Source organism: Miscanthus floridulus, chromosome 10, assembly GCF_019320115.1.
Source record: "Miscanthus floridulus cultivar M001 chromosome 10, ASM1932011v1, whole genome shotgun sequence".
Lineage (NCBI taxonomy): Eukaryota > Viridiplantae > Streptophyta > Magnoliopsida > Poales > Poaceae > Miscanthus > Miscanthus floridulus.
Genome location: NC_089589.1, coordinates 90,575,184 through 90,587,575, shown reverse-complemented (window position 1 = coordinate 90,587,575; position 12,392 = coordinate 90,575,184). Strand labels below are relative to the sequence as shown.

General features: G+C 44.9%; 1 protein-coding gene across 1 annotated transcript; it reads left to right on the top strand.

The window, feature by feature from the left end:
• The first annotated feature begins 972 nt into the window (after nucleotides 1-972).
• On the top strand, nucleotides 973-10,635 carry LOC136486862 (disease resistance protein RGA2-like). Its single transcript, XM_066483906.1, has 4 exons — nucleotides 973-1,365; nucleotides 3,127-3,664; nucleotides 6,274-6,277; nucleotides 8,647-10,635. The coding sequence occupies exons 1-4, from the start codon at nucleotides 1,066-1,068 to the stop codon at nucleotides 10,601-10,603; spliced, it is 2,799 nt and encodes a 932-aa protein (XP_066340003.1). The 5' UTR covers nucleotides 973-1,065; the 3' UTR covers nucleotides 10,604-10,635.
• The last annotated feature ends 1,757 nt before the right edge of the window (nucleotides 10,636-12,392 follow it).

Here is a 12,392-nt window from a genome sequence, read left to right as displayed (position 1 = left end):
TAATTGTCGTGCCGGGCCGTGCTGCCCGACATGCCTGAACAGTGGCCAAGCATGACCCTGTGCACGGGGTTGGGCCAAAAAACCGTGCTTCATGCCATCGGGCTACGAGCTGCATGTTCATCTTTAGCTACAGGTCGTTCGGAAGTGAAAGTGTAGGGGTTATTTTGCCCATATAGACCGGGTAATATGGTGTAAATTAATAAAAATGTAACATTATTTAAAATAATATTATTTTAGGAAAAATGTACAAATAAAATTTGACTGGCACAAATAATTAACACAATGTTGCTATAGGCCCTGTTTGGATCCATTATCACTAAAAAATAGCTAGTCAATAGCTAATAGCTGCTAATTTTTAGCGGGAGTTGTTTGAATCCATCTGCTAATAGGTGGTTTAATAATGAATTGAAGCCGCTCAAGCAATAACGTTTAAGTCAATCCTTCGACCCATATTAAATCAGCCTATTCGCTTGGTCGTATTTGACTTATAATCCATAGCTTATTAGCCAATGAATAATATTTTTCTCTCACACTAAACCCGTCAACAGTACTTTTAGCTATAGCTTATCAGTAAAATAAGTCGAAACGAACAGAGTTTTAGTCTAGTTATAGGAGAAACATTTTGATCGATGGTCCCCCAGCCGGCAATGACTCGGCTTCTCAAAATCTAGGAAGGTGCATATAAACTATTGCTGGCTCCGTTCGACTGGTCTATAAGTCATTTGTGCTGATTTGTATAGCTAATTTGTCAGAGAAAAAAATATTATGACATAACATATACATGGCAGCCGAACAGAGCCGCTAACTTCTATTAACAACTTTAAACATGCAAATAAAACCAATAGTTAACACACTTTTGCTAATAATTAGTAGATATATTAGCATGTCTGCTTTGGGTCTACAAATACTAATTTTAGTATCTAATTTTTTTTTTAGTACTTGATCCAAACGTGACCATAATCTGTCCAAACTCCCACACGCCGGAAGGTTGACGGGCGCCTGTATGCTACGCGTCATTGCCCTCAGGCCCTGCCCCCTTCTCCCCTCCTTGGTGCATCGTCGGCAATGGATATCGTCCTTGCTTCTAGGGCGGCGACATGGCTGATCAACAAGCTCCTGGACCGGCTCAGTGACTATGCCATCAAGAAGCTGCTGGGCTCCGAGGGCCTGGAAGCGGAGGCCAGCTCCCTCAGTTATGCGCTGCAGCGAGCCAGGCTCGTCCTCGGCGCCGTGCCCGCCGGTGCCGCCGCAGGGACCAAGATTGGGAACGACCAGCTACTTCCGCAGATCGACCGGGTGCAGCGGCTAGCCACCGATTTGGCCAGGCACCTCGACGAGCTCGAGTACTACGACGTCAAGAAAAAGGTATACACTGCTACTTCCGCAATTTGGGGATGCGATTCAGTTTTCTTCTTTCAGCACTCGAAATCTATTTTTTTTTTCATTTGCAGACTAAATGTTTTTTTGGAGCGTTTAGCTAAATCTCTAAGTTTATCCTCGCAAAAACTAAAAAGATCTATAGGTTGCTAGACTAATGTTTGTTCGTGTCACAGACTAGCAGTTTTTAGGTACGGATAGTTGTTTAGTTTGCTGCAACAGGAAAGCTTGGGTGAGTTTAAGTTTGGCTAAGAAAAAAATGGGGCAACTGTAACTTCAATAAAATACCATTTTTGCAGTTTTATAAAGTAAAAACTCTGTTCTGTCCTTTCACTCCTTTGGCTTTCTCCAAAAAGCAGGGTAATAGTAACTACCTGTTGTCAAAAAAAAAGAAAAGAATAAAAGCTAAGTAGCTAGATAAATTAGATGATGTCAACATCTGGATGGATGAGGGTTGATTGTGAAAGGAGTACTACGAGTCTTAACTATTAGTAACTTATTAGACACCTGATCCTAGGGCAAAGCCCAGTGATTAGCTTTCCAGTGAAGCTTTTTTGACAGCTCTACATGTGGGCCATCAATTTGTAAGATTTTCTCAAAATATGCTTATGCTTCACATTGCAAAACTTTGTTTACATAGTAATCGGAGTCTCTCCTGAGAGCCACACCCCTTAATTATAGGAGGAAATAAGGACTGAAATTCCCATATGGTAGATATTCCTACATATGGACTCGCAATCAGTACTTAAGTCCTATTCAACTCCTATTGTAGAGTCCAGACCATGTCCAAACAGAATGAAACAAAACTTCATAGTGTTCACTTGAAATCTAATTTTGTAGCGGAAGGTGAAATCGAATTGGACTGCGAACCAAGAGGACGATATGCTTCTGCAAGAAAATATATATATATATATATATACTGAGAACTTTTACCATGTTAAGTTAGTGTTAATAAAAATTGTACATGTTGCAAATACTAACTCTTGATTTCTTCAATATATACACATAATGAAATGGAATTTTCAAGTATATGGAATTGACATATATTGTGAGACTTCAGACGCAATTTTTAACCAGACTAATATATAGCCTTGGCAATAAGTTTATTGAGACTCATACATATACTTTATAAAAAATGTTATTTCAGATGAATTTTCTGTGCAGATGCACATATAAGAATAAAAAGACAGGACATGGGCCCTCAAACCTTTACCGAAAAGAAACCAGAAAATATCCAAAAACAAAGAGGTGGTAGGTAGTCACCAAATGGTTGCCTGTTGATGACGATCAGTAATGTGAGTGTAATCGCTAGGTGATGCTACTAACTATTTGTGTATCTGCGTGCTGGAACTCCTGGATGGCACTTTGTCAGTGAGCGTGGTCATATGTGGCAGTTGTTTTAGGATTACCATGCCACAATTAAATAATAAGCTGTTCTATGTGCATTTTAGATCCGGTTAGTAAGGTGGTCTATTATAGGATCATGGATCTCCCAATCGGTTGACTTCAGCATGGGAAAAAGCCCCTTCAGTTTAAGCATCCTACAGTCGATCCTTGGACGCTTAATGAACCATCCTCTCATAAGTGCTATCGCAGCTCTATTTTCGATTTCCACTATATTAATGATTTTGTGGTCGGTAAAATCTTGATCTGAATATCACCCATTGTGACCCCATTCCATTATATGGTATAGTGATTTCATTTGTATCCTTCGACATCCTAGCTACCACTTTCCATTTTGTTGTGCAGGTCAAGAAGAACCAGAAGAGCCGCAATCCATTATCCAAAATGAATTTACCCCTTACTGAATCTGGGCAGTCAAAGCCAAAATACAATAGAACAGACATAAAACAGATTAGAGATACTGTGGAACATCTGCATAGCATTTGCAATGATGTTCACAATGCTCTCTTGCTAGATAAACTGGATTCAATTAAAAAAGCTGCTCAAGATGCAAGTTCGGACAAACGTGAGACTGTGGAGAACTTTACCAAAAATCCTAGATATGAGGTAATCCCAGGGGAAGAAATGAAAGATATTTTAAAACTAATTAATAGTGCCGCGTCGAGTGATCAAGAACTTTTAGTTGTTCCAATAGTTGGTGCTGGTGGTGTTGGGAAGACAACACTTGCTCAATTGGTGTACGAAGAAGTAAAAGCACAATTCGACATGATGTTCTGGATCTACGTATCTGCCAACTTTGATGAAGTTAAGCTTACACAAGGGATTCTGGAACAAATACCTGAATGTGAGTTAAAAAATACTAAGAATCTCACTGTGCTTCAGCGTGGTATCTGTTAGAGTGGGAAGATCAGATTGGGGGCAAAAGCCACACAGGGCAACAGCCAGGGGCGCCATTATATATAAGCCAATGGGCTGAATTACAGGAGGTGATAGACACCAATAATAGGTAACTATACAAGCCTACCATACATGTGTAACAATATTCCAACAGCCCCCCGCAGTATCAACCGGGAGAGGATCGGACGTTGAGGCTGGATCGGAAGGACTGGAAGACAACAGTAGGCAGTCCTTTTGTGAAGATGTCCGCATATTGAAGTGTTGTTGGAACATGTAGAACATGAACTTCCCCGAGAGCAACACGATCACGCACAAAGTGCAAATCAATTTCCACGTGCTTGGTGCGCTGATGTTGAACCGGGTTGGTGGAGAGGTATACAGCACTAATGTTGTCGCAGTAAACCACCGTAGCCTTAGACAACGGGCGATGAAGTTCAGCAAGAAGTTGGCGGAGCCAACATGCTTCGGCCACAGCATTAGCAACGCCGCGATATTCAGCTTCAGCGCTCGAACGAGAGACTGTCTGTTGCCGTTTGGAAGACCAGGACACCAGATTATCGCCAATAAAGGCACAGAAGCCGGAGGTAGAGCGCCTAGTATCGGGGCAGCCCGCCCAGTCCGCATCGGAGTAAATGAGCAGATCATGAGAGGAGCTGCGAGTGATCTGAAGACCATACTTGATAGTGCCTTGATGTAGCGAAGAATGCGCTTCAGAAGAGAGAAGTGTTCCTCCCTCGGATCATGCATATGCAGGCAGATCTGTTGGACGGCGTGAGCGATGTCAGGCCGTGTAAGAGTAAGGTACTGAAGACCACCAGCTAGACTGCGATAGAGGGAGGCGTCGGCGACTGGAGGACCCGCCTCTGCAGGTAGCTTGGGGCTCACTTCAATGGGAGTGGCACAGGGGTTGCAGTGCTGCATCTTGGCACGGGTAAGAAGCTCCAAGGCATACTTATCTTGAGTCAACAGCAAACCAGAGGTATTCCGGGATGCAGTGACGCCAAGGAAATATTGAAGTTCACCAAGATCGGACATAGCAAATTCCTGTTGAAGGGAGGCAATGATCTGCTGAAGCAGGGCCGAGGAGGAGGCCGTCAGAATGATGTCGTCCACATTCAGTAGCAAGTACGCAATGTCATTGCCAGTCTTGCGGATGAACAAGGAGGTGTCACATCTGGAACTGCAAAATCCAGTAGAGAGGATGAAAGACTGGAAGCGAGTATACCAAGCGCGTGGGGCTTGTTTAAGTCCATACAGTGACTTGTTCAACTTGCAAACATGTTGTGGAAAGGTTGGATCAATGAACCCGGATGGCTGCTGAGAGTAAACTGTCTCTTCCAGAGTACCATTTAAGAAGGCATTCTTCACATCTAGTTGATGAATAGACCAGTTGCTGCTGATTGCCAGAGAAAGAACAGCGCGAATCGTAGCAGGTTTCACCACCGGACTAAAAGTCTCCTCAAAATCGACACCTGGTTGCTGAGAGAAACCACGAAGCACCCAACGGGCTTTATAACGATCCAGTGACCCATCAGACTTAAGCTTTTGGCGATAAATCCACTTTCCAGTAACAATGTTGGCATTGGGTGGGGCAGGCACTAGATCCCAAGTCCTGTTAGCCGTGAGAGCATTGAACTCTTCAACCATTGCATTCTTCCAATTAGGATCAGCAAGAGCTTGCTTGTAGGATGTTGGAATGGGCGATGGTCCGGCAACCTGAAAAGTGGCTGGAGTGCGGAACCCACTCTTGGCCCGAGTAACCATTGGATGGTCATTGGAGATAGGTGGAATGGGTACTTTCTGAGCTTCTGAAGACCGCTGAGAGACTGGAATCGGCGCAGGAGCAGATGCACGAGAGTTCTGCTGAGGAGCAGGTGGTGCCGGCGCGGGATCGCGCTGTTCGATGGACAGTTCCACAGGACGTGGACGGCGAGTATAGACAGCTGTTATAGGCGGCCTGGTGCTGTAGTCTGTGGGCACCGATGAAGAGGTGCCCGCACCAGCAGCGCCGTGCGTGGAGGGGCCGCACGTGGCGTGCGACGTTGACGTTGAACCGGGCGCGCCGTGCATCGGGGCTGGCCCGGTCAGCGACGCCGGCATTCTTGCAGCAGCTTGCGACGAGGATGGCGCCGGTTCGGTCGCGTCAGGCGACGGGGCAGGCCCGTGCGCCGTGGATCCAGGTGTGCTAGGCGGTCCTCCTGCCGGCAGTGAGCCGAGCACGCTGGGCAGAGGTGCAGGAGCACCAGGGAGCACCGTATCATCATCTGCAAAGTCATCCAAAAACGAATACGAAGAGGCAAGGGTGCTAGTACGAGCGGCATAAGGAAATGTGATCTCGTCGAACACGACATGCCGGGATGTGATAATTTTGTTAGACTTGAGATCAAGACAACGGTAGCCCTTGTGATCGGAGGGGTAGCCGAGAAAGATGCACTCGGTGGATCGTGGCGCAAGTTTGTGAGGAGTGGTAGCCGATAGGTTGGGATAGCAGCGACATCCAAAAGCCCGGAGGTGGGAATAGGACGGCTTGGAGTCGAACAAAGCCTGGTGTGGAGTGAGATTTTTAAGGACCTTTGTGGGGTGGAGGTTAAAGAGGTGGGTGGCTGTATGTAAGGCATCGGCCCAGAAGGCGGGAGGAAGACCGGCTTGAATCAACAATGTTCGAAGAATATTGTTGATTGAGCGGATGACACGCTCAGCTTTTCCATTTTGTGGTGAAGTGTGTGGGCAAGAGAGTCGGAACCGAATTCCCTGGGAAAGAAAAAATGAGCGAGCAGCGTGGTTATCAAATTCACGACCATTATCACATTGGAGGAAACTGATACGACACTGAAAATGTGTGAACACGTAGGTGTGAAAATCGCGAATAGTGGAAAAAGTGTCAGATTTCAGTTTCAAGGGAAATGTCCAGAGATAATGAGTGAAATCATCTAAACACGCCAAATAATATTTATTGCCAGACACACTGGGAACCGGAGAAGTCCACAAATCACAATGAATAATCTCAAAAGGGCGCTGAGTGCGCGTTAAAGATGTAGAAAACGGCAAACGAAAATGTTTTCCTAACTGACACTCATGACAAGGAGTGGCAGGTGTTTTATTTGGGGCGACAGAGATGGCGTTGGCTGACTTCAATTGAGAGAGAACTTTGGCGCTGGGATGGCCGAGGCGACGATGCCAAATGTCTTCTGCAAGAGCCAGCAACACTGCACGAGTGGAGGTGGGTGGCGTGAAGAAAGGGTACAAATCGCCGGAGCTATTGCACCGATAGAGAAGCGCCTTAGTTTTGAGATCCTTCACAGACAAACCAAACGGGTCAAATTCCACAGACACAAGGTTGTCAATGGTAAACTTGCGCACGGAAATAAGATTTGTGACTAATTGAGGAGAAACTAAAACGTTGGATAAAGAAAATTGCCGAGTAGGAGAGGGAAAAGCAACACTGCCACGAGCGGTGATGGGAATGGAAGAGCCGTTGCCGACAAGAATATTTGTGGGTGTGTGGGAAGGAGAAGTGGAGGAGAGAATACCCTGATCGTTGGAGAGATGGGAGGACGCGCCGGAATCCATGAACCAGTCGGGTTGCTGCAGGGTCATGGAGTTCAGCGTGTTGATCAAGGCAGTGGGATCCCAGGTGTTCGTGGTGGACGTCGTTGCAGCTGCTGCAGGCGCGCCGGCAGTTGGGAATCCGGGAGGGGCGCCAGCGAACATGGCCTGATGCGGAACGCCGGGACGTGGACCAAGCACGCCCTGGGTAGGCTGCATTGGCCACATCTGGAAGGTGCCGGTGTAGGGGTTCAGGAACGGACGGAAACCGCCGAAACCGCCGGACGCGCCAGACCGGCCGGAGGATGGCGCACTAGTGCGATTTTTGTTCTTGTACCTGTTCTTGTTGTTGTTCCGCGGCGCAGAAGAGAACTGCTGGGGCGCCGAAGGGGAAGCGGGCGGCTGGGGCGCCGGCGGTTGAGGCGCCATCACCAGCGCCGTTTGTTCGCCAGGCTGCGGGGTCTTGAGATCCGCCTCCTCAAGTTCCAGCATGGAGCACGCAGTGCTGAACGTCGGCAGGGGATCCCGGGATTTGATGAGGGTCCCCATGTGACGAAGAGTCGGACTTAGGCCTCGAATGAGCGTGAGGACCAGAGTCGGCTCGTTGACGGGAAATCCGAGATCGGCGAGCCCGTCGGCGTACGACTTGAGGCGCTCGCTGTAGTCGGAGAAGGAGAGGTTGCCTTGCGCGAGATTGCGGAAGTCCGCTTCCAACGCAAGGGCCCGCGACGACTTGTTGTTCTGGAACTGCGCCTCGATCGCCAGCCAGATGGTGCGGGCGTTTGCGCCGGGCGTCATCACCTTGTTCATCAGCTTCGGAGAGATGGACGAGTAGAGGAGGGATCGGACAGAGAAATCCGTCGTCGTCCACACCGGCGTGACCGGGTCAGGCACCGGCGTACCATCGATGTGGTGACCAGCGCCGAACTTGCCGAGGAGGGTGGTGAAAAGCTCACGCCAGGCACGATAATTGGGCGGGTGAAGTTCCAGGGTGATGGGGAGGTGAGTTTTGATATTGATGGTGGCGAGAGAGGCAGCAGGATTCGAAGGGGCGGCGGCAGGAAGGACTGCGGCGAGGGCTGCAGCGAGAGCCGCGGTGGGATCGGGCACGATCTCGTCGGCCATGGCAAAAGAGAGGAGGGTGGGCCGCCGGGTGGGTGGACGGGAACACGCGCGGAGAGGGGTGGCGGCGCGAGGAAGAAGAGTCGCGGCCTGGGCGCGCGATCAGCGGAAGCAGAGGATTGGGTATGCGGCTGATACCATGTTAGAGTGGGAAGATCAGATTGGGGGCAAAAGCCACACAGGGCAACAGCCAGGGGCGCCATTATATATAAGCCAATGGGCTGAATTACAGGAGGTGATAGACACCAATAATAGGTAACTATACAAGCCTACCATACATGTGTAACAATATTCCAACAGTATCAACAAATATCTGACCAAAAGATTTATACTTGTGCTGGATGACATGTGGGAAGAGAGTGAGGGTCGTTGGGACAAGTTATTGGCCCCGCTCAGATCTACACAGGTTAAGGGTAACATAATCTTGGTAACTACTCGGAAATTATCGGTGGCTAGGATAACTAGCAACATAGAAGCACCCATTATCTTAGATGGTATGAAAGAAAATGTATTTTTTTCGTTCTTCAAAAGATGCATATTTGGTGACGAGGACTATCAAGACCAAAGAAAGTTAATGAGCAAAGGAGACCAAAGAAAGTTACTGAATATTGCTAAGACTATAGCCACCAGATTGAAAGGCAATCCATTAGCAGCAAAAAGTGTTGGTACACTTTTGAGGAGAAATATTGATGAGGTTTATTGGAGAAGAATTCTAGAGAGTGATGAGTGGAGGTTACAAGAAAGTATTGATGACATTATACCTGCACTAAAGCTCAGTTACAATCAGCTTCCATATCGTCTTCAGCTACTCTTCAGTTACTGTGCAATGTTTCCAAAGGGTTACAATTTTGACAAAGGACAGTTGATACGTACATGGATTGCTCTGGGATTTGTCATGAACGAGAGAAAGAAATTGGAGGATGAAGGAAGTGACTGTTTTGAAGATTTGGTAGACCGAAGCTTCTTTCAGACATACGGAGAGTCACAGTATTATACTGTGCATGATTTAATGCATGATGTTGCACAAGAAGTCTCCATTAACAAATGCCTTATTATTGATGGATCAGATCTTCGAACAGTTCTGTCGTCCATCTGTCACCTTAGCATATGGACTGAGCCGGTGTACAATGAGCAGAGCATAGAACGCAATGATGACTTTGAAGAGAAGTTAGATGCTGTCCAGGATAATGTCTTGGGAAGCTTGGAGAGTTTAATTCTCGCAGGTGTATATGATGAGAACTATTCTGCTAAGTTTGTGAAGACTCTTGAGCGAGCACGTTATGTCCGGGTGCTCCAGTTAACAGCAATGCCATTCAATTCTGACATTTTACTATCCAGTATAAAAAGGTTAATCCATCTTCGCTACTTAGAGCTGAGGTGTACGTCGGATAAGCCCAAATCTTTGCCTGAGGCTATATGTAAGCTCTACCACCTACAAGTACTAGATGTTCAACATTGGAGTGGTATAAATGATTTGCCAAAGGATATGAGTAATCTTGTGAACCTACGCTATCTGCTTGTTCCGGGGTCAGGATCATTGCACTCGAAGATATCAAGAGTTGGAGAACTTAAGTTTATACAAGAACTGAAAGAATTCCAGGTTCAAGAAGCCAATGGCTTTGAGATTTCACAGCTCGGGAACATAAATGAAATCAGAGGATCACTTAGTATCCTCGGCCTTGAGACTGTCACAAAGAAGGGAGATGCAACTCGTGCAAGGATTAAAGATAAAAAGCATCTGAGGACACTTTTACTGACATGGGGGAGTGCAAGCGGAAGTACTACTAGCGTCCAGAAAGAAGTGATGGAGGGTCTTAAACCACATGAAAATCTTTCCCATCTTCTTGTCTTCAATTATGCTGGTGCTACTCCATCATGGTTAGGAGACAATTTCTCACTCAAAAATTTAGAAAGCCTCCATCTCCAGGATTGTGCAGCAGTGAGGATCCTACCACCATTCGAGAAGATGCCATTCCTGAAGAAACTGTCCTTGGTTGGTCTGCCCTGTCTGAAAAATCTCAGGATTGACTTCAACTCTGCCAGTGAGGAGGATGAGCTCGAGTTAACTGAAATTGAAATATCCAAGTGTTCAGCTTTAACATCCATAAGACTACATTCCTGCAAGGAGTTGACTAAGTTAAGCATCAATGATTGTGAGGCACTAGTTTCCTTAGAGGGCTTGCCATCTTCTGAACAACTGAAGCAGTATGTTGTCCATGGATGCCCAAAACTTCCGTCAGGTTCCATCCCAAACTGATAATTTGGTGGCAAACACTATCAAAACTAGCTGTAAGTATGGCTTCACTAAACTATGTCATGCTCGTTCCGCTTCATGGAATAATTGCTGGACATTGCATTAAATAAAGACTTCATCATAACTCATAAGAATTGCTGGACATTTCATTAAATAAAGACTTCCTCATAACTCATAACAACTCAATGTCGTAAACTGATTGGTGTACTGCTTACTTAACTGTTAATTACTCATGATTAGAAGTATGTTTCCTTCAGACTTGTGTTAAGTGCTCTTAGGGGAGTTCGTTTAAAACATAATTCAAAGTTTGTTTAAAATAAGTTCACTCAGTAAGAAGCTCCTTTTAGATTTTAGCAATTGTTCCTCCGTTATATTTAATTTTAAAGCAATATGTCGTTGCAGCAAATCAGTAAGAACATTTTAGCATTTGTGTGAAATAGGAACTCGATTAAAATAATATATTACTGTATTAATAAACTGTAGCGAATAAAACAACCTTGATTTTCTCATTTATGTTTTTTACATTTGTAGTTTAATTTGTGCAGTCTAAAACATGCAGTTTACCCCAGTTGTCTCAAATTTGGATTATAATTTAAAGAGACCTCGAATTTTTAAGTTGTTTTTTAAGAATTCTTAGCCATCACGAAAAGAGTGCTTGGCAACAGAAGTAATCAAATATTCTTATTCGTGACTTCTAGAATCTGATTCGGGTTATAATCCAAGGATTAGCCAAGCACTTCTAAGCAGTGTTGGCCCAATTCTCTTTTACTGCTTGTATTAGACTACTTGCTCTAAGCTTTTGCTAAGTTCATTTTTCAAAATATTTAATTTGCCCATATAGTCAAGTAGATAATCCTGGCAATAATCCAGTGAATAATTTTATTCACGTGTATTTGAACTTCTGTACTAATTGTGGCAATTAGGTTGTCTTAATTCTGTATTTGGTTATACTACCATTTGATGTAAATGATGATTGACATAAGATAAATTTCATCCACAGCTCTGTAATGTTTTCCACGTTACTCCAAACTTATATCATACAGAGTCCTCCAAGTTCACTCTGTCCTTAAAAATCATTATTTCAAGACACTGCTTCCTTTGTTATTGATATTAAGATCTGATTTCAGAATAAAAGACGAGGAGGGAACCAATGGGACAATTGTGATACCAGGATGTGGACAACCTTGTTTCTGCTGAAAATACTGCTTTCGCTTCTGTCACCGGAGGCAGCTTGGACGCTTACTAGTTCATGCTGTAACGTTTTAGGTTTTGCTGTTGTATTCACTATTATTTTAGTATACTTTATTGTCATTTTATTCACGCTACAATATATGGAGATGTTGTGCCTGATGTGTAATAATTCGGTATGCACACCGACGAAAACATTAAATAGTCTTACAATGGGGACATCTGCCCTTCTATGTTACCCAGATAAATAAATTGTTTTTTTTCATCGGAAACGTAAGAGACATGTGCTTCATTTTATTAAGTGTGTGATTTTATTTTAATTGTATAAGGCCGCTAGGAAGATTTGTGCTATATATTCTGGTCAAAGGAGTAAAAAAACTATTTATAGTTTCCTTGTGTTTTTGCAAAGAGTCTGTCTAGTGAACAACCATGTGTTTTAGCAAAAGCTAACACATGGATGTTTGCTGGCTGTAGAACACACGAGTTATAACAGATAAAAAAACATGTGTTTTATCAAAAGCTAGCACATAGATTCTGTGGACCATCAGATCTGGATCCAACGCCCAAATTCTGTTTGTATGCAGGTAGTGTTAACGGGTCCACG

What these genes read in the sequence shown, in the direction of transcription:
- LOC136486862 (XM_066483906.1), top strand. Translation starts at nt 1,066, where the DNA reads ATGGATATCGTCCTTGCTTCTAGGGCGGCGACATGGCTGATCAACAAG. An exon ending in ACTACGACGTCAAGAAAAAG is followed by an intron (nt 1,366 to 3,126) that starts GTATACACTGCT and finishes TTTGTTGTGCAG; the next exon opens with GTCAAGAAGAACCAGAAGAG.